Source organism: Aspergillus puulaauensis, chromosome 3 (genome assembly GCF_016861865.1).
Source record: "Aspergillus puulaauensis MK2 DNA, chromosome 3, nearly complete sequence".
Taxonomy (NCBI): Eukaryota; Fungi; Ascomycota; class Eurotiomycetes; order Eurotiales; family Aspergillaceae; genus Aspergillus; species Aspergillus puulaauensis.
The window spans coordinates 4,001,121-4,021,969 of NC_054859.1; the positions used below are offsets into that span (position 1 = coordinate 4,001,121).

Consider the following 20,849-nt stretch of genomic DNA (forward strand, 5'->3'; position numbering starts at 1 on the left):
AAAAAGAAAGGGAGATATAGCAAGAGAAAGAGAGCCGGAATGAATCACTCTACTCGGCTAGACTCTCACGAAGTAAACCCTCATCCAGCCGCTCAGCATGAATAGAGACAGGCGGGGGAGGCGGAGGGCGAAGCCCCATGATTGGACCCTTCTGGTTAATGCCAGGATAGCGGAACCGGAACTGTGGTCGTTTCTGAGGAGCGGATGAAGCTTGAACGGATGGGGCTTGTTGATATTCAGAGGAGTGTGTGGAGGAGGCGCATGATTGGGTTGGTGAGGGTTCTTCTGTGAGTGGTTTAAGGCTGCGGTGTGACGACACGGGGACGGTACCCCAACGGCCACGGACCCAGCCGCCGACGCGACTCCCGAGCGAGAGGATCCGGGTTGGGGTGATGGAGGAGTCGTCGAGCGATGAAGGGGATGGGTTCTCAGCTGGAGATTGAGATTGACGGGGCCCAGCTACGGAGGCTAGGAGGGATTCGGGTGATTGCTGGGAAGGCGATGGCTTGGCGGGTTCCCTTCCTGCAGTGATGGTGCTGGTTGAGGTCGTGGGTGGTGTTGAGGATAGGTCGGATGACATGATCCGGCGTTGTACTCGTAGCGGTAGAGCACCGGGTATGAAGTCGCCCATGCGAGATAGACGATGGCTGGGGGTATGAATGTCCATGCCTGCGACTGAGAACAGGCTCTCGTGTGACGCGGCTCTTCGGAGCTTTCGATGTGGCGTGGATGTCGAAAAGATATCGTCATCCGCGACAGGTGTTTGCGGTCGAGAGATTGAACCTGAATCCTCTCCTTCCTCGGGAATCACTGACTGCAGTTGGAACTCGCCGAATTCATCATCACTCATAGGCCCGCCGTCATGCCCGTTCAACGCGCGGTAGGCATCCGAAGGCCCACCGCCAGTCTTGAAGCGACCATTTCTCAATGGTGAGGTGAAGATCGCACTGTCAGGGCTGGTAGGCTGCGACGTATCAAATCCACGCTCCACACGATCAAAGATAGACATAGACGATCGATAAGCCGACTGAGGCGAGCTGGCCATGGAATCAGGAGGAACAGGAGACTGCAACGACCAACGGTGCGACCCAGGCGGAGGAATCGAAACTGATGTCTGTGATAGAATCGTAGAGGCAGAAGATGCAGAAGGTTGGGAGCGATGCTTGGCTTTTCGGGACGATTGTGGATTTGAGGTAACTTGCAGAGGCGGATTGCCCAAGGAACGGCGTTTCTTGGACCGACGAAAAAGAGTGCTTTTCTCCTTCTTGTCTTTCTTCGCGGCTGGTGGGGTATGGTAGTAATGGTGGATGTGAAACTCTTGTGACACCCGACGTGACTCGTTGGCATCCAATTCCTGGCTTAGTGTTGTCACCGGCCGGTCACCCTCTGTCGCCGTTGCGACAGGCTGGTGCGACACAATTTGATCCCGCAAGTTCTGAACTTCTTCATTGGAGCTCTCAAGCATCTCTCGCAGCTCCACAATCCCCATCTGCAGGTTCGCATTATCCTGAAGGATGTCCTTCACAAAGCGGGAGACCACGCTCGTACCACCGGTCCGACTCATGTTCTGAGCAGCAGCCGCTCCCTTCAGTCGACCAGCGGCACCATCAAGCTCTCGCTCAACTGTGCGTCGTCTCTCCATGCGCTGCACCAACTCAGCATGTCGTTCGCGCTCTTCGCTGGCCTCCTTCTCCATCCGATCAACTTGGTCATTCAAATCTCGAAGGGTACACTCCGCCTTCTTCCACCGGTGCACCGCCGACTTCTCATCGTCCTGGACCGCCGATAAGCTTTCTTGCAACCTGGACTGCTCGGTCTCCATGCGAGTCAACTGCGCCTCAAGATCAGCTGCGCGGGCAGCCGACGCCGTCAAGCTGCGCAGTTCTGCCTCGCTGCTCTCAAGCGCTATGACAAGTGTTTTGGCATAAGAGTCGGAGTCGGCGACGGCGTTGTTTAGACCCTCCAGCTCGTCGAGTAGGTTGCGGTTCTCATCGACAATACGGGCATTTTGGGCCTCGACCTCGCGCTTTTCGCGCTCTAGCGTTTCAATACTGTCGTGCAACTTGCGGCGGTCTTCTTCCGCCTCTGCCATGTAAGACTCATGGCGATGGAGTAGGGCCTGGAGAGCAAAGGTTAGCGACGAAAACGAGCTCATTTCAGACCTGCACGGTAAGAAGCGTATCAACGGACAAGACAACGGGATAAAATCGGGGATTGATATTTCGAATCCATGGCCATGATAGGGAGGCACCGCAGATTCCTGATCCACGCTAAATCAAAGGGAGTAAATAATGAAAATCACAAGTGAGGAATTTAATCGTCAACAAGAAATGCAGACGAGGGACAAAAATGACAGGTACAATGTATGACCAAAAATGTGAAGAATGATAAACATTCATCGCGATAAATACCAGCCAGCCAGCCAGCCAGCCAGCTCAACCCAACCCAGCCAGCCATGGCACAATGACGGCCCAACAGGGCAACCAACCCAAAGATCCGAAAAAGAAATCATGCAGGAAAAGAATCGCGCAGCAAAAATTTACGTACCTGACCTAACCTCGCGGCGGTCTCGAGGTCCTTCTCCAATCCTTCTAGGGCATCGTGGTTATTCCGGAGGAATGCGCACTCCTCCCGGCCACAACAGCAGTGGAGGTCTGCCCGACTGGTTGAAGAGTGGGTAGGAATGTGCCTCTCTGGCTGGCTCGGATTCGGCGTGGATTCCATAGCTGCAGCTCTGTCCCTGCTGGGTCGACTATCGGTGCAGAGTTGGGTCTTGAACAACCAAAAATGTAGGTCTGAGCTGGCAGTGGCACCCCCCCTTGTGGAGCGATGGACTGGTAAGGTAGACACCTGGCAGGCCTACCAAGATCTACCAGGTCATCGGAGTACACCGTAGAGGGGTGGCTAGAAGGAGTTGAGTTGGGAGAGGGGAAAGAGAGGGGAAGACAGGCACTTGGAGCTCGGGCGACAAGAGACGATTAGGTTATTCAGATCCGACAGGGCTATATCGTGGTTGTTCCCTTTCTCCGACCATAACTATACAGAGACAGATTGGGTTGGTTACTCTACCTCGACGCGATAAATAAATGACCTCACCGGCACAGCCAAATCATCAGTCAGACCGCAAAAATAGAACAACAGAAAAGGCGGCGAGTCGAAATTATTATGGGCGCCTGTCATGTAATGTATTAATTTTTAATTACGCATAATTCTGGTGAGAACTTGCTGTATTGCCATGTTAAAATACAATACCACAAAGCTCCATGTGATGAGACAATGGCCAATGCTCATCACATCACCAAGTTCGAAAGCCAACTTAGCCAAGTGGCAGGTCAACCCAGGGGTTCGTGATGTTTTTTACTAGTTATGGGAGAATCACAGCTGAATAGCTGAAGTATAACCATCGATTCGAGATATTGCCGGCTATGGGTTACAGTTGTGCTTACATATACCTGAGATAGGCAGTCAAAGCTCAAAAAGATTGAGAAACCAGTCCCGAGAGAAATTAGGGAGTAGTGAACACTGAGTGAGGTAGTAGTCAGGGAATATAATCATAAACAACGGGTACCAGTCTTCAGATGCCAGTCTGCAAATGCCATAACATACTTGAACCATGATTCCACCTAGACGCGCCGTCAAGAGACTCAACCGAAAGCTCATTGCAGAAAATCATTGCGTACATTGATAAACGCCCCAGCGCCTCCCTCTTCACTTATTTCATTGACCAACACTTCCGTTTGTTGGTACAGCCGCTCTAGAGCTGCCGCTGATGACTTTCCAAGTGACACTAAAGACGTTAGTTATGGATCTCACAGAGAGAGGAAGGAGGTGCGTGAGCAGTACCTAAGATGGCCGAGTTCAACTCTTCCGCAACAGTAACACGCCCGGCCGGGTCCAGGTAGTGCCCATGTACCGACCGCTTAGGGTCTGAATAGCATACTAGGGAGAAAATGTCATCTAGCATCTTCTTGTCACCCCCGTTCTCATCATTCAGATAATCCATCCGGAGCTGCTGCCCATACTGCACTGCCTCGGTAAGAAGCTGATTAGACTTGGCTGCCGTCTCCGTTTCTTCCATGTCCATGCCATCGACCTCCCAATTATCACGATCTTGCCCTTGATCATCAAGCTCCATCTCTCCGTCGAACACAGCACTCTCGGAGAACCCATTCGTAGCCTTTCCCTTCTTCGCAGATGGCGATAGTTCAGTAGAGCGCCGCATCATCTCTAAGAATTTGCGGCATCGTAATTTGAAGTGTATATGAGGGTACTGTTGCAAAACATTGGCATAATAGGCATTGGTGTATTTGAGAGCTTTATCGATGTCGCCTTCGAGAATGGCAGCTCGGATTTCTGGTAAGAGTTAGCGAGATGTATGAAACAGTGATGAGCATCGACCGGGACATACTCTGCCGGTTGATTGCTTCCACATCCTCCTCTACTTCGTACTTCTTGAGCTGCGTCTCGCGCCCATTATCTAAGGCTGCAGATTCGGCAGCGACCTCTTCTGCAAACGCCCGGGCGGTCTCTACATAGCCGTCGTGGGCTAGAAACTGTGCAACTAATTCCTGTAGGAAGGAAGTCTCGTCGAGCGATGGTTGAATGTTAGCGATGCTCGTCAAGCTAATCTCTGAGTGGATTGCAGCCTTTTCTTTCTGTCGATTAATTAGCCATCTACTGAGGGGTCGTCGATAGACTCAACCGGAAAACCTACCTTGACCATCCCGTCAATATCATACATGAAAGGCTGCTGACCGAAATTGACAGATATATGCACTGGCGGGTTTTTCTTCACCCCTACAGACGGATAGACTTTCAAGTTTCGCAGTTCCCGGAATGCGATGCCTAGATATTATTAGCGTTGTCGTTATTTATATATCGGTGAGTTCGGAACATACCTAGAAAGACCCCATTTTTCGTAAAGAAAGCACAACCGGTGGAAAAGTTCACGCCGCATCCCACGGTGTCGTTGACTCCAAATGTTGGCCCATATTGTCGCCCTTGCCCTTGATTCTCGCCCAAGAATGATTTGCCATCGTCGCCATGGTATGCCCACGATTCAAGTTCCCAGCCGGGAAGCCGCTCGACCGATGCCTTGTTATTCGAAAACCCTATACCAATCATCCTATTCCCATTAGCAAATATCCAACATGGTAAAAGGCTCGGATGTTCCAAACATACCCCTCTTTCGGTTTGGAATGTATTGTAATCTCGTAGTAATAAATTCCGCATTGTGGAGGCATAGGGTGATCGGCCCGGACGGAGGCAGCTTCATGTTCCTGCTTATGAACAGGTCCGGTGTACCGGATCTCCAAGCCATCATTTGGAAGTTCTAACCCAGGATATTTATCTGAATCGCTCCATCGGGACGGAAGCGGCATCGGCTGGTCATCGTCTTCGCTAATGGGTTCCCTGTCGATGAGATCATACGTCATTCCTCGGTATGAAGGCGCAATCCGGGGCAAACTGCCCTGGCCCGAAGATGTCGAAGCCGCATCTCGTTGGGACGCCGGCTTTCCGCGACGGGCGGCATCGAGGCGGGATATGTATCGAGAGTTGCGCAGGTAGGAGGGTGTGAAGGAAGGAGGCGTTTCGGAGAAGGGGCCGATATTCTGGAAAAAGGGATCGTAGGCCGGAAAGCTAGCAAACTTCCGGGAGTACGGAGGGAGCGAATCCCCTGGGGATGACCTCCAGGAGGAGTTCATCTGCATTTCTGCATCCACGGCAGCCGAATGCCTCTGGGGGCGGGTTTCGGGGTAGAACGGTGGGGGATAAGACGAAGTGGAGTTCAACTGCGACAAAGTTGTGCTAGTTTGTGAAGACGAGAGTCCAGCTGTTCCTGAGAGGACAGAGGCATAAGAAGAGCGACGGGGAAAAGAGGAGATGCTCGGTGCCGAATATGTGGTGGTGAGAGGAGCTCGAGGAGCTCCACCGGAAGGGGAAAAAGGTGTATCAGTCATGCTGTTGACGTTCAGTGGAGGACCAGGCCTAAGGCGGGTACTATGTATGATGCCCTCTCACGCGCGCTGCTATCAACGCCGGGACTGGGTGTGGAAACCCCAGTCAACCCGCAAGAAACACATGTAACACAATCCGTTTTGTGATCTAATTTTCTTTCTCTCTTTTTTTTCGTCTATTATCTGTTGTAGTCGCTTTGTGCTCGAGTGTATCTTGTTCTGGCTCCTAGGAGCTATCCGCGATTGGGGGTGGGGAGGTGGAGTAAAGGGTCAGTCAGGCTGTCACGGTCACGATCACCTACACCCCATGCAGAGACAACCCGTAAAAGCAGAATGGAGCAGGACGATAAGGATGTTTCGCCGAAAGTAGTGCAGGACGATGCAAAAGGCCTATTCAACTCCAAAGTAGTTGGAAGCAAATCTGGCACTGGTTCCCGATGAGAATAGACATCACCATTTGTGTCGTTCAAAGAAAGGAAGAAACTTCTCGTCAGACAAGAAGGAGAAGACGGAGCGCTCCGGAACTATCCAGGAGAAGAAAAAGGAGATGAAGGAGAAAGGCGCAAGGCAAAAGGACAAGGTTGTTGATGGCATGACCAAACTGCGGGGGAAGGTCAAAGGCCTTAACGGCTGCACAGTCGGCTGAGGGGAAACAACGACGAGACGAGACCGGAGATTATTATTCTCGTTGCTATTCATGTTACAGGCTGGTCTTGGTTGCAGCTGTTAATTATTGTGTTATTCTTACTATCAAAAAAACACCAGTTGAGTTGGTAATAGGTCCCTATTTTTCTCATATGGCAACTCGATCTTAAAGTACCCCCTGATTTTATAATAGGCCTACTGAGCAAAGGGCAAAAAAAAAATACAAGCACCAAAGTCTCGAGGGGTAAGAAGTGCTGCCGTGAATTGCATGACTTGGAATGCAAGGTATGCTCCAACATTCTGGGCTTCATAATTCCAGTGATCTGACAGGTACTTACTCACAGGCGGAACCAGGAGTATAAGCTTTACCATCACCTAGGTATGGTTTACCATTCCGGGCACACAATCCGAAGGTATATCTAATGAGCAGGCATAAATCGGCAGGCCCAATGTTGTATGTTTGGATATTAGGGCCGTAGTCTCCATCATCGTATGTCATGGTGTAGTGGGAGAAGCCCTCCAGTTCAGCGCCAGTCATCCCTGGGGAAGCACATTAACAAAGTAAACGGCGTGATACCGGGAGCAATCCCTTTCTCATAAATCACGAGACAGTGTCATCCCTCGGCAGGGCGGTTGGGACTTGAATATGTTACAGTCCAGGACAGATATCGGCTGTCAGTGAAACATGCTGCATAAAGCATGTATGTTTAAAAGTAGTTCTGAACATACTCAGGACTGTTTTCTAAGGTGGCACCGTCGAACTATGTAAATCATGCAAAACGGACTGGAACACGGCCGGAGGGAGAATGTCAAAATAGCTGATTGGAAATTCCTTTTCACCTATCAATCCGGGGGAGAAGCATTCTAGCAGGGAGGGCAGGATAACCCGTGCACAGTCTCATCACAAATGCCAAAGATAGACTTAACATGTTGCTTTGGTTTGCCGAGCCATTCGCCGAATGCCTTAATATCTGTACCTCCGAGCAATAATGGATCTCTGTTGCATCTTCAACCACACCGGCAAGAATAACCCCTGTCATAGGCAACCGGGCACAACCACTGTGTTCGGAATCGGATATTAGGGATGGATATCGTTTAAAAGCGGTAATGTTTAAGCCAACGTGGTTGTAGCGAAAAGCCAATGCGATTATCGCATGTTTATTTTGAGGGCAGTCTCATCTGCTCGAAAACGCATCCTAACCCTAATCATGATGATACATAGTAGAAAATATGAAGACATAAAAAACAAACCCAATAACATAAGTGAGGTATACCAGATGTTGCAGGGCTTCACACCCCAAACAGCCTCGGGGTGGTGAATAGCCTGCTGCTGGTTGAAACAGAAACAGCTCGCGTGACCAATCCAATAACCGAACCAACGCCAATAATATAGCAAAATCCGCTCCTGCGCCCACCAAGGCACTAAAGTAAACATAGTAAGGTCAAAAGATAATATACAAAGAAGATGACAATAAGCGTGCGGTTGATATCGACCTACGCGGCCATGGCGATAGCGGGCGAGGATGCCTCGACCATGCTGGGGTGAGCCGGCGTGAGATCGCCATCACCGGAATTACTCTTTTCGCTAGGGACGGCGCTTGCACTTTGGTTGGCTCTGCTGTCGCTGTCGCCAGTTTCGAGAACAGCTTCCTTCGTTTCTCCGTTCTCTTCCTGCTTCTGTGACCGAGGAGCGCGCCATGAGGGAAGGTGCCATTGTGTTCCGGTGAAGCTCTTCAGCTGCAAGGGTTTGCGCTCCCACTTGCGGCATGGAGCTCCAGTGCGGTCGAGGGCGCGAAGTCCGGCGTTGATTGCTCCAGTGTTTGCTTTGGGGCCTAGTCGGTGTGTTGTGCCCAGCTTCGCATTCTCCGTGGATCCGTCCTCACTATAACGGCAATGTTAGTTTCAATATTCCGAGTAGAGAATAAGAATCGATTGCAACGTACAGTCTAGGTCTTTTCTTAGGTCCGGGCTTTCCTCTCGGCTTGAGGGAGCTGTCAGATGCTGGGTTGAGACTCCTTTTAGCACCTGGCTTCGGACCAGGGAGGCTCCTCCGGTTTGCATCCGCAGATGCTCCGGGCGCGGGCGTCGAGGCAGCATCAGAGGCATTGTCGACCGAAGACGCAGGTGGCGGCGGTTCTATGGCTGATGATGCGGGAGAGGAGGGAGCATCCTCCTTCTTGGGGGTGGAGTCGGCACCCGACTCGTTTTTCTTGTTGTTGGCACTCGTGATGCTGATCCTCTTCTTCTTGTCCTTCGTGTCAGGGACAGGCGCGAATTTCTTCAGAAGACTGGATGATAGCTTCAAGACAACAAGCAGCTTGGGTGTTCCAGCAGCGCTGGAGCGACCGTTGGCGCGCGAGGTGGAGGTAGCAGCCGGCATAGTTTCGGCTGATAATGTAGACGAAAGACGACTTGTGATGATTGTTTTCGTGGAATTCTGTAATTTCTTTTTACCCTGCCTCCGCTTTATTACTCCGGTCGGGTGGTCGGTGGATTCGAGAAGGAGAAAGAAAAGGGTCAAGCTGGCCGGGGTCTGAGGACAGCGAGGTGGCAGTGTCCGATTTAGATGATGATAAATTAAAGACGCAGGCTGCGGTGTTTAGGTTGGATTGAGCCGGAATTGGGGGCTCCTCAGGCGTCAAGCGTGGCGGCGACGTTTAAGTCAGGGCGCGGCGAAAGTTCGGAAAGTCTTGTCAAGGCAAACGCGAGGAAAAGAGCAGTGACATAGTCCGGTGGTGAGGTGAGATGGTGAAGATGACGATGGGGATGGAGAGGTGGGATGGGAGAATGGGGGAGAAGAAAAGAGAGAAGATGAGGAAGGGGGGAGGGATGGTGATGGAAGGGATGGGGATGCTGAGGCGCCGTGTGGTTTCATTGTTGGGCGAGCTGTGTGTGTTTCTCTGTCTCGTCTAGGGAACAGCCAGACTTTCGGTGCGGTCAAGTCCAGGAGAACTTCGCCAGAAGTGAGAGAGAGGTTGATCTGTGCTTGGGGGTACCGTACCCGTATCTAACTATAGGACGCTGCACTGAGTTTGTAATTTACGGTATTATTTGGTATCCATGCTCTAGCGTAATTAACAATACATCCCATTCTTTCATCGCCCGGCAAAGACGAGGATGACTGCCAAGCGTCTATTCTTGTACAGTTCGCCCAGTCGTCACTTTGTAGACGAATTATCTCCTATCCAGAGTAACAGACAATACAAATTCGCCGTGTTCGACGGTCTTCCAAGACATCCGAGCCCATCCGAGCGGTATCTTGCAATTTGCAGCAAACGACGCGTCGCCGCCGGACAATAGTCAAAACGCATGTTCTCCGTAATCTCGCCATTCTCAGGCATTCGCTCCTATCACCAGTTATGGATCGCCCAGTCCCGCCGCAACCAGGTTTGATCGAATTGAAATTTCTCTCCACCGGTAACCAGGATTGCTCCCCGTGCAGCTCAGCTCACTACCTCAGCTATCTCACACAGCGACCTCTGTCCAATATACGTACTTCTGTACTCTCTGTAGATACTTCAAGTGGTGGTGTAGATGGATCACACTCACACCACCATCATGTGGTTGGTTCTCCTGACGGAGTCATGGATCATGGATCATAGCGCTTCGTGATTACGATTCGCCTCCCCGAGATTCGGGACTAATTAACGAGTCGATGGGAAACAGCACCGCGGTCAGCGGGAATTCCTCGCACTAGACGATGAAAGATGGAGCAGACTCCCTATACTCCCGGCGAACCAAGAATTCTTTCCCGATCGCCTCGCCGCATTTGGCCCAACAACGCTGCCTAGTCTCTCCTTTCGATGGAAATTTATCGAACCTTCACTGCATATAACCAGGTTACACTATCACTATGCTCGCTAATTCTAACTCCAAGACAGTACTCCGTACTTCATTTGCTGTGAAGACAGGATTGAAGCTCAACTTCTATTAATTTACTTCCGATTGCTCAGGTTCTCATGCTCGACTAGACGGCTTCCAGATAATCATGAATACAAGAATGAATCAACATTGCTCGGCAATGCTGTATATGTATATAGAAGATTGCAATATGTCAGCCCTTAGCCGTCTTTCTTTTCCTGATTCTTACGTTCTGCTACTTGCTTCACGGCTTGCTGCACCCCAGAACTGCCTCGTACACTGCTGAGGACCAAGCCTTCCTTCATGCCCTTCCGCAGGGTTGCAACACTGTCTTTATCCCCCTGGAACGGCGCGAACCCTAGTTGCAGAAGCCGCGTTGCTTCGGTATCCGTGGCTCGGCTGAGGTGTAGGAGCTGTGCGAGACGCTGGATAGTCTGGGGGTGTAGACGTTCGCCTGCTCCAGCGTCCTTTGGTTCAGGAGGGGCGATCTGCGATATGAATATATGTAGGCTGACAGAAATGGTCTCTGCCATGGTCATTATCTGCCACGGAAGCAGAAAGAATGTGGAGGTGATAAAGACCGGACCTTGATGGCTGATCAAGGACAGATTCAATGAGAACAGCGCAGCAAATGCAAAGAAGCGCCACTAGATATGACAATCAGCAAGGGCCTAGTATGGTTAAATATCGAAATGCGACTCACATAACGGCCCCAATCAGACCACCAAGTGTAATTCAAAAGAATAAGCCCCAAGAATGACATCACGTAGGTCGGGATGGTTTTCATCAATCCAGCGACAAAATAACCATGCGCCGTGTCAATATTGCCCCATTCATTGATCCTGGGTCCCCACATATCGTAGGCATATCGCTTTACGGGGCTTGTGAGCGTATCCTGCGCCAGCTTCAGGTACATAAAGATGTCGCCGGAACTGCCTGCCTCCAACTTGTCCGGGTGGTGCTGAGCGGCTAGACGGCGGAACCGGGTCTTGATTGTCCTCTCGTCTGATAGTGGCGACACTCCTAGAACTTCGTAAAAGTTGCCTGCGTTCTGGATTTTCTGGTAGCTCTCATAAAGATTGTAGAGTAGATATGCGATCACGATAGCGATGAACACGCGACGGCGGTCTCGGGCATAACGAGGGGAGCCCGGCTGTGGCTTGGGGTCTCCTGCTCGGATAGTGATCCCATAATAGACATAAAGGACTGTGTTTGTTGCATACTGTGAATTTGCAATGTTAGCACTGCGCGGAGGTAGGAACACAGCGGGTAACAGATCAACTCACCTTGGGAAGAGTATACCAGCCGATCAGTGACAGGATGGACATGGCGGCTCCATAAACTATGTTATCGACGATATTAACATCCAACGCCCTCAATATCGCACGTCCCAAGCGTTAAATGCCTTTGAACCCGACACCTGTCTAATAAAGAGATGCCGCGGTCACGAGTATCCCTCCGCTCATTTGTTGTTCTGATCTGACCGCCCTCAAGACCGCCTTCCCCAAACAATTCTTCGGCCGAAGAATCAAAAAAGTAAAAGAAAAAAAAAAAGCTTCACGGTTCTCGCCCGCAACCAGCCTGACCAGCCCGCGCATTTCCTCCACAGCTGGCTCCGCGGTAACAATGGCCGTCGACACAATGGAGATTGACTCAAACCCCGTCCCCGCGGGCGCTGCAGAGGCCGAAAAGGAGCGCAAGCGCAAAAACAAGCACAAGGACGAAGCGTCATCTCCATCAAAAAAGAAGCGCAGGCAAGAAAAGGCCGAAAAGGCCGACAAGAAATCCAAGAAGGATAAATCCTCAAAGAAGAACAAAGACAAGAGTAAATTCGACACCACAGCGGCATCGACACTGGCACCGGCAGCGGCATCAATTCCCGACTCTCCATACTCTCTCACCACCGCAACGCTCTATCTGCCTCTCTCGCCCATCTCAATCTCCCCAACGCATGCCCTCGCCTCCCTACTAGCAGAACACCTATCTCCTCTGCTCCTTACATACTACTCGCCGCTCGAGGGCATCGTACTCGCCTACTCCAATGCATCGATATCAAGCGAACCACCTTCGTCGTCCTCATCGTCGTCCTCGACATCTCCAAACCCGCAACCATTAACCCTAGCCGCCTCGGCCGGCGAATATGGCGTCATGTACGTCTACCTCACAGCGACTTTCCTCGTCTTCCGGCCGCAGCGCGGCCAAACCCTTGAGGGCTGGGTCAACGTGCAATCCGAGGGCTTCCTAGGCGCTGTCGTCCTCAATCTCTTCTCCGTTGGCATTGAGCGGAAACGCCTCCCTCAGACCTGGAAATGGATTCCGCCAGGTGAAGAGGACTACGATGAGAACAGCGGGCTGGCATCAAACAATACCTCCGCACAGACATCGGAGGACGAAGACGACGAAAAGACTTCGAATTCCCCACCCTTCGACCCCGCAAAGGAACACTTTAACCCTGTCCCCACGGCCTCGGACTCGAATCCGTTCGCATACGACACTCTAGATCAGGACCAGGATGCTACCGGTGCTGATACAGCCGAGCAAGGAGGGGACGGCAGCGAGGAAGACACATACGAAGGCTACTTCCAGTCTATCTCCGGCCACCGGGTCCGCGGGACAGTGAAGTTCCGTGTTGTCGATATCGACGTCATCCCAGGGTCAGAGCGGGATCGCGGGTTCTTGAGTATAGAAGGGACGATGCTTTCCGAGGATGAGGAAGCAAAGGTCGTTGAGGATGAGAGGAATGGGGTCCTTCCGGCATCGACTACGCCTGCGGTAAAGAAAATGACAGTCCCCGTGTCGTCGGGGGGTATTATTGTCCCGCAGATGGAGGATGTGGTGTTGGAGACTCCAAGTAAAAAGTCGAAGAAGGCTAAGAAATAATGATTGAGCGAGGGAGAAAGTGAATGCTTTATATGCAGAGATGAGATATTTAGCCCTGATGGTTTTTGCTCACTGTACTGATCATGTTTATATTCATGCTCGGCGTTGTACGGATTAAAACCTGCTTGTTGCATTGTTTATATAGCTTCTTGGTACATAGAGCTTGCTTCAATTTGATTTACTCGATAATCATGCACGCACCACCGAGAACTACATCCGTTTTCGTAATAGTATTCATTCAAACATTATCTAAGTCGCAAAACGTTAAATCCTCACACCCTGAGACACCCCGATTGTCAAAACATCCACACCATCCTGGATGTCTTTCTTCGACGGCATATTGTTCCTGCGCATCAACTCCGCACTTTTTACCATAACCGGATCCATCCCCATTGTGGCAACGGCAACAACCGTGTTTTCCTTGCAATAGTAAGCCACGAACTTGGCATTTTCAGGCTCACCCTTCAAAATCAGATCGTCCCATCCATTTGGCGTGTTCCCGCAGTAGCGCAGCTGCGCACCAAGCGCGGACCAGAAGATGGGGATGAAGACCTTTGGCTTGGTTTTCTGTAAGGGTGACGGTTCATTGAGTGTATGGAGGATCGAGGAGGCGACGCTACGGCCAGCGTTTTGAGCGACGTTCCAGTGTTCGATGCGTGTGTATGTGCCTTTCTCGGGGTCTGTGCCTGGTCCGTGGTAAGGGTACGTTGCAATATCACCAATTGCAAAGACGTCATTGTTCAAGCCAGGGACGGCGAAGTGTTCGTCTGTTTTGATGGAACCATCTTTCTCGAGGGTGACGGCTGGGTTACCCTGGAGGAAGTCGGTTGCTGGGCGGACACCGACACCCAGGACGACAACATCGGCTGGGAGCACGGTACCGTCCTGGAGATGCACAGCGCCAACATTGCGGGCTTCTTCATTAGATGGAGTTGCCTTCGCGACACCGGCGGAAAGCTTGAATTTTACACCCGAATTCTCAAGGTTGCGTTGGAAGATGCGGCCAACTTCAACGCCCATAACGCGCTCCATAGGAGCTTGTTCCTGGCCGACAATGGTGACTTCGTTGTCCTTAGATAGAGCGTTGCCGACTTCCATACCGATGAAGGAACTGCCGATGACGACAATCTTCTTCTTTTCCTCGCCTATTGCTTTGAGAATATGCTGAACGTCCGTCACTGTGCGAAGTTTAAAGATGTTCTCTAAGAGCTGGAAGCCTTCCAAGGGGAGGCTGCGGGGAACGCCGCCAGTGGCCAGAACAAGCTTAGTATAAGGGAAAGTCTTGCCAGAGCGGGTAACAACACTCTTCTGGCTAAAGTCAACCGAAGTAACCTCATCGGAGACGCTCTCAATCCCGACTTCCTTATACCACTCAGGGGAGCGCCATTGGATCTTCTCTGGATCTGGAATCAGAGCTTTGGATAACTTCGTACGATCAATGATAAGATTAGGCTCGCGGGAGATAATCGTAATAGCCCCACTGTATCCCAATTCTCGAATAGCTAGGATCACCCCTAAGGTACCAGAACCTCTAAATAACGAAATCTTGTTAGCCAATTGTATCAATCAAGCATGCGGTAACTTCATACCCTCCTACAATGACCAGGCCTCCGGGGCCATGGGCACTGCATTTGTGCTCTGAGATGCGCTGGCCAGTCTTGATAGCAGACTCTTCGCCACGAATGTAAACGGCGCCGCTCTTCTCCACCAAGTCAAATGTATTCAAAGCGGCGGGTGCAGGCGCATCTTCAATATCTCCGCTCTCGACTTTAAAGCAAGCTATAAATATATCATTAGAATACGGAACATATACCAAATAAGACATAATGAGATACTCACCTCCGTGCCATGGACAAGTAATCCTCCCCTCAGGTGACACCACACCAAGCTTCAAGGGAGCACCGTAATGGGTACATTTAGGGCTAATGGCATGCACTTTGTCGTCGTATTTCACGAGCAGTACTTTTCCATCCTGCACGCCCTCAACTTCCGCCTCGACCTTGTCAAAGTTGTTAATGCCCGATAGGGACGAGATATCCTTGAGCTTGTATTCCTGGGCCATGGCGGGTGGAGTATGAGACAATGCTGAGGAACTTGTAGAGGAGAGTAGCCTTGATTGATTAACGGGCTGATAGGTTCTGCGTAAATGAGATCGATGGATCGATGGCGTAGTGAGTCGGGCTTGACTCTGGTACAAGGAAGCGGGGGACGATGAATGGACACAGCACGAGCAGGAACAGCAGGAGGAATTGCGACAACCACAGCGACAACGTGGGACTAGTGATGACCGAGAGACCAGAGGAGCGGTCGAGACCAACGCTAACTGGCGGGACAGGCAGGGCCAACGAGCGAGCTTCCAGTTCTGGCGAGAAGGGGGGAAAGAGAGGAGGGGCACATGCATAAGTAAGTCGTGGTTCTTACAAAAGGCACAGGGAGGACGGTGTATATGTTGGCGAAGGATCAGTCACAACAACAGCGGCTATGGGGGAACAAGACAGTCAACGAAAGGAAGAATAGGCTGGCCAGCAGCTCCGCACCGATCTTTGAGTCTTTTTCTCCAGTCCATGCTGTCTCCAATGCGTCATCTCAACACAACAGTGAGGTGCTGCTTTCAGGTTCTATAGATGACGCCACTGTTGGACAGCTCTCGCGGGGGTTCCACCAATCAACAACGACGCTTTTGTCAGACTGCTCCAGCTTAAGCATCATACAATACTTCAACGAACAAGGAAAATAGAGGATATATTCACAAGTAGCTGATACACATACATAATAATGATACATATTAATTCAAGTTCCAGACCTTCGTCGGGGCGGGCTAATGCTCACCCCCTCCAGCGTTCGGATCCCCCTACTCGACTGAGACGACTGCCTAGTCTGCCTTCGCGTGCTTGGATTGTTTTTTCGGACCCATCCTGATCCCCGTGGAAGCCGGTGGGTTTTTGCAAAATCCTCATCGCTCCCACCTGGCGACACTGGCGGGCTGGACTGTGTTAAATCGACAAAATCTAGCATCTGGGAAGCGGGAGGAGATGGGTCCCGCGCTTCCGGCCGGATGCTGTCTGGGATGACGCTGAGAAGTGAAGTCTCTTGCTTGGAATCGGAGGACGCTTGTGTTTTGTCGGTGCGCTTCGGCGAAGCAGGAACTTCCACCTTTACAGCTTTGAGCGATGACTCTCGGCTTGAAGTATTGTCAAATGAACGGTCTCGTTCTGTCCTGGCACGAGCGCGTTGCCGACGCTCCTCATAAGCTTTATCGATTTCGTAGAATGGATTGGGAACTGTGGGAAAGCTTGATTCAACAGGGCTACTCTTCCTTTCGCTTTTCATAGGAGAGACTGAGGAGGATGGATTCTGGCTGAGTAAAAAGTCCATTAATTTATGATAGGACCCCACGCTTCCAGGGCTGCTGATGGTTTGGAGTTGCTCGGTCAAGCCTGTCTCTTGGAGGTCATGGTCATTGGCGTTGGGAGGGCAAGTAGAATGGGGCGGGGATTGCACATCGTCATCCCGTTTAGGAGAAGCTTTCCCTTGTTCCTCATCAGAGCTATCGCTCGAACTCGTCTCAAGAGGGGGAACTGCTTGATAAAGGACTTGAGGCGGAATAGGTTGGCTCAAATCCTTCAAATCGTGGTGACCGAACAGGGCTCTCTTCACGAGAGTGATCAGACACGGGGGAATGGTCGTGATTAGGAGAAGTCGGTTGTTGGCTCGATGTTTCCACAAGTTGGCCGTTCTCGTGCGCATCGCTTGCGGTTGAAGCGTCAATCACAGACTGACTGGACTCTTGCGCAGGTTGTTCATCGTCTGCAGGAAATCTTGGTCGTGTAAGCGCCAGAGGATCGATGAGCATGAAGGGAAGATTAATTGACTGACATGCTGGCGGTATCTTGGTCTCCAGCATCCGCAGCGGGCGCAGCACGGAGCAGCTTCGGTTCAATTAGATCGTCAAAGGGTACTTCACGAAATCCGTCGTCCTCCCCCTCATCATCCATGCCGGGCATCTCAAATCCACTGTATTTGAACGGGCCCTCTTCGGCGTCCTCGTCTTTGGGTTGTCTCCTGTACGCCTTAGCGAGCTGGATGTTGAGGATGTTATTTTCAAAAACGTCGCTGACTACGGCGATCCGATAGTCCGACACCATTGGCTGCCAGTTTGTCTCTTTTGACACATCCAGCTGCTTAAAGGCGAGTACTAGACCTGGCTTCAGATCCTTCTCCGCAAGACCCGGCAGGCTACTTGCATCACTTGGGAGTTCCGGTAGGTCATCCTCGGTGTCTTCAGCCATTCTAGTTGTAGTCTCGTCCATTTCACCGGGTTGTTCGGCGTCGTCGTAGTTGAGCTGCATGTCATCGTCGCCATAGTAATCTCCATTTACATCAACTTCCTCATCATAAACCTGGGGCTGCTGCTGTCTTCTCTTTCTTTTCTTGTTTCGTCCCTTCCGCTGCTGTATGATATATCCAGCCTCTTCATCCCAGCGTTGCTGAAATGGGAAGGGTGGAGTACTCAACTCAATATCGTCAAAGACACATTCGGTAGCTCCAAGTATTAATTTCTCGCGCCAGTCCACTTCAGGCTCGCTTTCTTGGGGTTCGGCAGGAGGCTGCTCTGCTTGCTGATGTGTACTCTCGCGAAATTTTCCGGCTAGTTTCTTCCGAGTGGCCTCTTCTTCTGCTTTAGAACGGGGAGTTCTCACGCCGAGGGAGCCGAAAAGAAGTCGCCGGGTGCTGGCTACATCCAAGGAACGACGCTGTTTTGTGACTTCAGGGGTAGCTTGAGCTGTATCGTTGGCGGTCTCATACTGCTCATCCTGGTCGTCCAGTTCTGATGTATCTGGTACAGCAGAACTCGGGCGTATGTTCTCCTTCTCAGACATATAAGAGACATCAACGCCACCAGACTCCAGGTCACGGAGCAACTTTTGACGTTTCGCCTCAAAATCTTCTTGCTCGCGTTGCCTTAACGTTTTGGCGGCCCCATTGCCGGTGGAAGAACCTCCATTACTTGAATCCCACTCTCGGAGAGCGTCGAAATCTGCATCCTCTTCAAGAAAACCTAATTCTTTCAGTTTTGTAAGTCTTCGTCGCAGCTTAGATCGCTGGTTAGACTTTCTTGTCCTTTCCGAGCCTGCCCCAGGGGGGTTAGTTGGGAGAGAAGTCTTTCGAACCGTGGTAGCCTTAGGAGCTTCTTCCTGCTCGGATTCGGATTCTGAGGCAGAGCTTTCTGAAGAAGAATCATCGCCTGAGTCAGAAGAAGAATCAGAAGTAGCTGCGGAGCCAGATTCAGATTCATCAGAAGACGAGTCATCATCACTCGACTCCGAAGCACTGGAGTCACTCGCAGAGCTATCACTATCACTCGAGGCAGCACCTTCCAGTTCTTCTGAGGTTGAGCCAGCTCTAGGGGTAGCCTCAGGCTTGGCCACTGGCAATTGCTGCTTTTGTTTGTCGAATGTAACGCTCTTGGACTCCCTCCGAGAAGTCTCTCCGGTGGAACGACGCGAAAGAGAGCTCTTTCTCGGCGCTGGCTGAAGAATGCTTGGCCTTGAGCGCAGAGAATAGCCGCGACGAGGGGCCTTCACATCGGAGGTTTCCAACTCGGGCACCGCCGCGATATCCATATCTTCCTTAAGACCCTCAAGTTCTTCTCCAATATCGGAAGCGACGCTGTTGCTCTCTGACGCTTCGCTTGTCTTGTCGATATTATGTCGAATAACAGTCCCATCACCGTCTTCATTCGGCTCGTGGAAGTCCTCATAGTCGTCCTGGTAAGCGTCCACAAACTCGTCCCCATCCTCGTCCTCCCTTTCAAGTTCACTCTCAGGCCGAAGTAGAGAAAGCTCTTTCCCAGTACCAATATGTTGACGAGGAGCCCATTCTGTATCCTCCTCCTCATAATTACTGCCACCGCCCCACATCGTAAGAGTAGTGCGCCTCTTCTTCCTAGGAGGAATGGTTATAGCTGGCCTCGATGACGTCGGTCTCTTCAGGAACGGCTTCCCGAACGGAATCCCGTCAATGAGATGCTTCCCGTCATTTGATATCTGATGCCGACCGGAAATTCGCCGCGCTCGTAGGTCGTCGATTTGAAGAGCACGTATTAAGACTTCGTCGCCGTCTCGCAGTAATCCCTCCACCTCCATAAAGTGCAAGCACTCTGAACCTCCAACCTCGACCACATAGTCTTCCAACCCCCACTGGCCGCTTGATTCGTCGTCGAAGAGCTGCTGTTCTGTCTCCAGCGGGATGACTTCGTTCACGTCTTCCAGGAGCTGTGCGATAGAGTATCCCCCATTTGCATATAACGCGTTGGGCATGCGCGACGATGTGACGGCGGAGGACGTAGCTGGTAATACGGATGAAGGGCTCCGTAGGTTATGCCCAAAAAGCGATGGCGGTGACGTAGTCCAGAGAATGCGCGACACGGGCAGACCGTGACGCTGGACGGTGAGGTGGAGCCGCATGATTGGAATGTCAAAAGCTCTGTAGCTCCAGTCGTGTATCTCGGTGGTCTGTGGGAAAGGTACACTAGTTACGAGTTGAAAACTTCAACAGCTCGTCTATCGGCGACCCGGCGCGCGCGAACTGAGATTTTATTATCGGAAGTAGTCGTGCGATTGGCAGCTGGATTAAACGGGGTGTTGGGTAGGAAAGCAGAAAAACGCCAAAACAAAGGTATGCAGGCTCCGAACCGCTAAATGAATCGCAAGGAACTGAAAGCAGCGCGCATGATGGTGGGATGTGGAGGAGCACGAGGGAAGAAAGTTGAGGCCTGAGAAGCGCCGGCGCCTCTCTGCTCTTTTGCTCTTCACCGCTCGGGTTTGTTTTGATCGGCGCCGCCTCAGGCACCCAACGGCCCCAGCTATAGTTACTCTGCCGAACTGAGCTCATGAAACCTTTCGCCGTTCTTTGTTGGATTCCAATATTCCTTTTGCTTCTTTGTTCGCTGAGGTATTTTCTGAGTCCAGTTTAGGTGGTTCTAAATTGTCAGCATGGCGAGCGCGTATGGGATCAATGCTTCCCAGCTTGAAACTATATATTCTAACACAAGGCAACTAGGATATATAGTGGTTCTCTCAGCTAATGATTGAAAAAACTGTGAGCCAACGGCTATCTAGTCAATATGCAAATACTACATCGTGGCTGTACAGAGTGCCGTGCATTTTCATCGCATGACCTCCTGGCCTGCAAGTTACACATAGTGCCTGTGGAGCTCATCCACGGACCAACCAGGAGGAAGGGCAACGTTGTACAAGTACCGGGGTTGACTAGGGTAATCGACCCAACAAGAAAAAGGACCGTTAATCTCTTGCAATTACCTGCCACTGACTGATTGAATAGCGTGGGCTATAAAAGAGGCATTATAGGTATCACCATCCAACTAGAAGTTAGACTGGTATCGCAGGACATGTAGGGTGACAAGTAGAGAATATGCTTATAATATGCTTATGGAAACCCAGTAACTCCCGTATATGCATCTTATGAATGTACTTCGTTTTCAGC

General features: G+C 51.2%; 8 protein-coding genes across 8 annotated transcripts; 1 reads left to right on the forward strand and 7 right to left on the reverse strand.

The window, feature by feature from the left end:
- Positions 1 to 49: 49 nt before the first annotated feature.
- On the reverse strand, positions 50 to 2,724 carry APUU_31561A (uncharacterized protein; the record flags this gene model as incomplete). Its single annotated transcript, XM_041702779.1, has 2 exons — positions 50 to 2,119; positions 2,548 to 2,724. 2 exons carry the CDS (start codon positions 2,722 to 2,724, stop codon positions 50 to 52), a joined length of 2,247 nt encoding a protein of 748 aa, XP_041555530.1.
- A 932-nt stretch (positions 2,725 to 3,656) lies between these two features.
- Positions 3,657 to 5,960, reverse strand: APUU_31562A (putative Ran-binding protein (RanBP10); the record flags this gene model as incomplete). The annotated part of the gene is made up of 6 exons (XM_041702780.1): positions 3,657 to 3,787; positions 3,844 to 4,353; positions 4,409 to 4,655; positions 4,715 to 4,845; positions 4,899 to 5,125; positions 5,182 to 5,960. The coding sequence occupies 6 exons, from the start codon at positions 5,958 to 5,960 to the stop codon at positions 3,657 to 3,659; spliced, it is 2,025 nt and encodes a 674-aa protein (XP_041555531.1).
- Positions 5,961 to 8,096: 2,136 nt separating this feature from the next.
- On the reverse strand, positions 8,097 to 8,982 carry APUU_31563A (uncharacterized protein; the record flags this gene model as incomplete). The annotated part of the gene is made up of 2 exons (XM_041702781.1): positions 8,097 to 8,484; positions 8,546 to 8,982. 2 exons carry the CDS (start codon positions 8,980 to 8,982, stop codon positions 8,097 to 8,099), a joined length of 825 nt encoding a protein of 274 aa, XP_041555532.1.
- Positions 8,983 to 10,663: 1,681 nt separating this feature from the next.
- On the reverse strand, positions 10,664 to 11,791 carry APUU_31564A (J domain-containing protein; the record flags this gene model as incomplete). Its single annotated transcript, XM_041702782.1, has 3 exons — positions 10,664 to 11,110; positions 11,167 to 11,685; positions 11,750 to 11,791. The coding sequence occupies 3 exons, from the start codon at positions 11,789 to 11,791 to the stop codon at positions 10,664 to 10,666; spliced, it is 1,008 nt and encodes a 335-aa protein (XP_041555533.1).
- Positions 11,792 to 12,089: 298 nt separating this feature from the next.
- APUU_31565S (DNA-directed RNA polymerase I subunit RPA43) lies at positions 12,090 to 13,343 on the forward strand (the record flags this gene model as incomplete). Its single annotated transcript, XM_041702783.1, has 1 exon — positions 12,090 to 13,343. The coding sequence occupies one exon, from the start codon at positions 12,090 to 12,092 to the stop codon at positions 13,341 to 13,343; it is 1,254 nt and encodes a 417-aa protein (XP_041555534.1).
- Positions 13,344 to 13,607: 264 nt separating this feature from the next.
- nfr1 (putative AIF-like mitochondrial oxidoreductase (Nfrl)) lies at positions 13,608 to 15,744 on the reverse strand (the record flags this gene model as incomplete). Its single annotated transcript, XM_041702784.1, has 3 exons — positions 13,608 to 14,874; positions 14,933 to 15,122; positions 15,183 to 15,744. The coding sequence occupies 3 exons, from the start codon at positions 15,742 to 15,744 to the stop codon at positions 13,608 to 13,610; spliced, it is 2,019 nt and encodes a 672-aa protein (XP_041555535.1).
- A 389-nt stretch (positions 15,745 to 16,133) lies between these two features.
- APUU_31567A (uncharacterized protein) lies at positions 16,134 to 16,673 on the reverse strand (the record flags this gene model as incomplete). The annotated part of the gene is made up of 1 exon (XM_041702786.1): positions 16,134 to 16,673. One exon carries the CDS (start codon positions 16,671 to 16,673, stop codon positions 16,134 to 16,136), a length of 540 nt encoding a protein of 179 aa, XP_041555536.1.
- A 235-nt stretch (positions 16,674 to 16,908) lies between these two features.
- On the reverse strand, positions 16,909 to 19,810 carry APUU_31568A (uncharacterized protein; the record flags this gene model as incomplete). The annotated part of the gene is made up of 2 exons (XM_041702787.1): positions 16,909 to 17,161; positions 17,220 to 19,810. The coding sequence occupies 2 exons, from the start codon at positions 19,808 to 19,810 to the stop codon at positions 16,909 to 16,911; spliced, it is 2,844 nt and encodes a 947-aa protein (XP_041555537.1).
- Between the last annotated feature and the right edge of the window lie 1,039 nt (positions 19,811 to 20,849).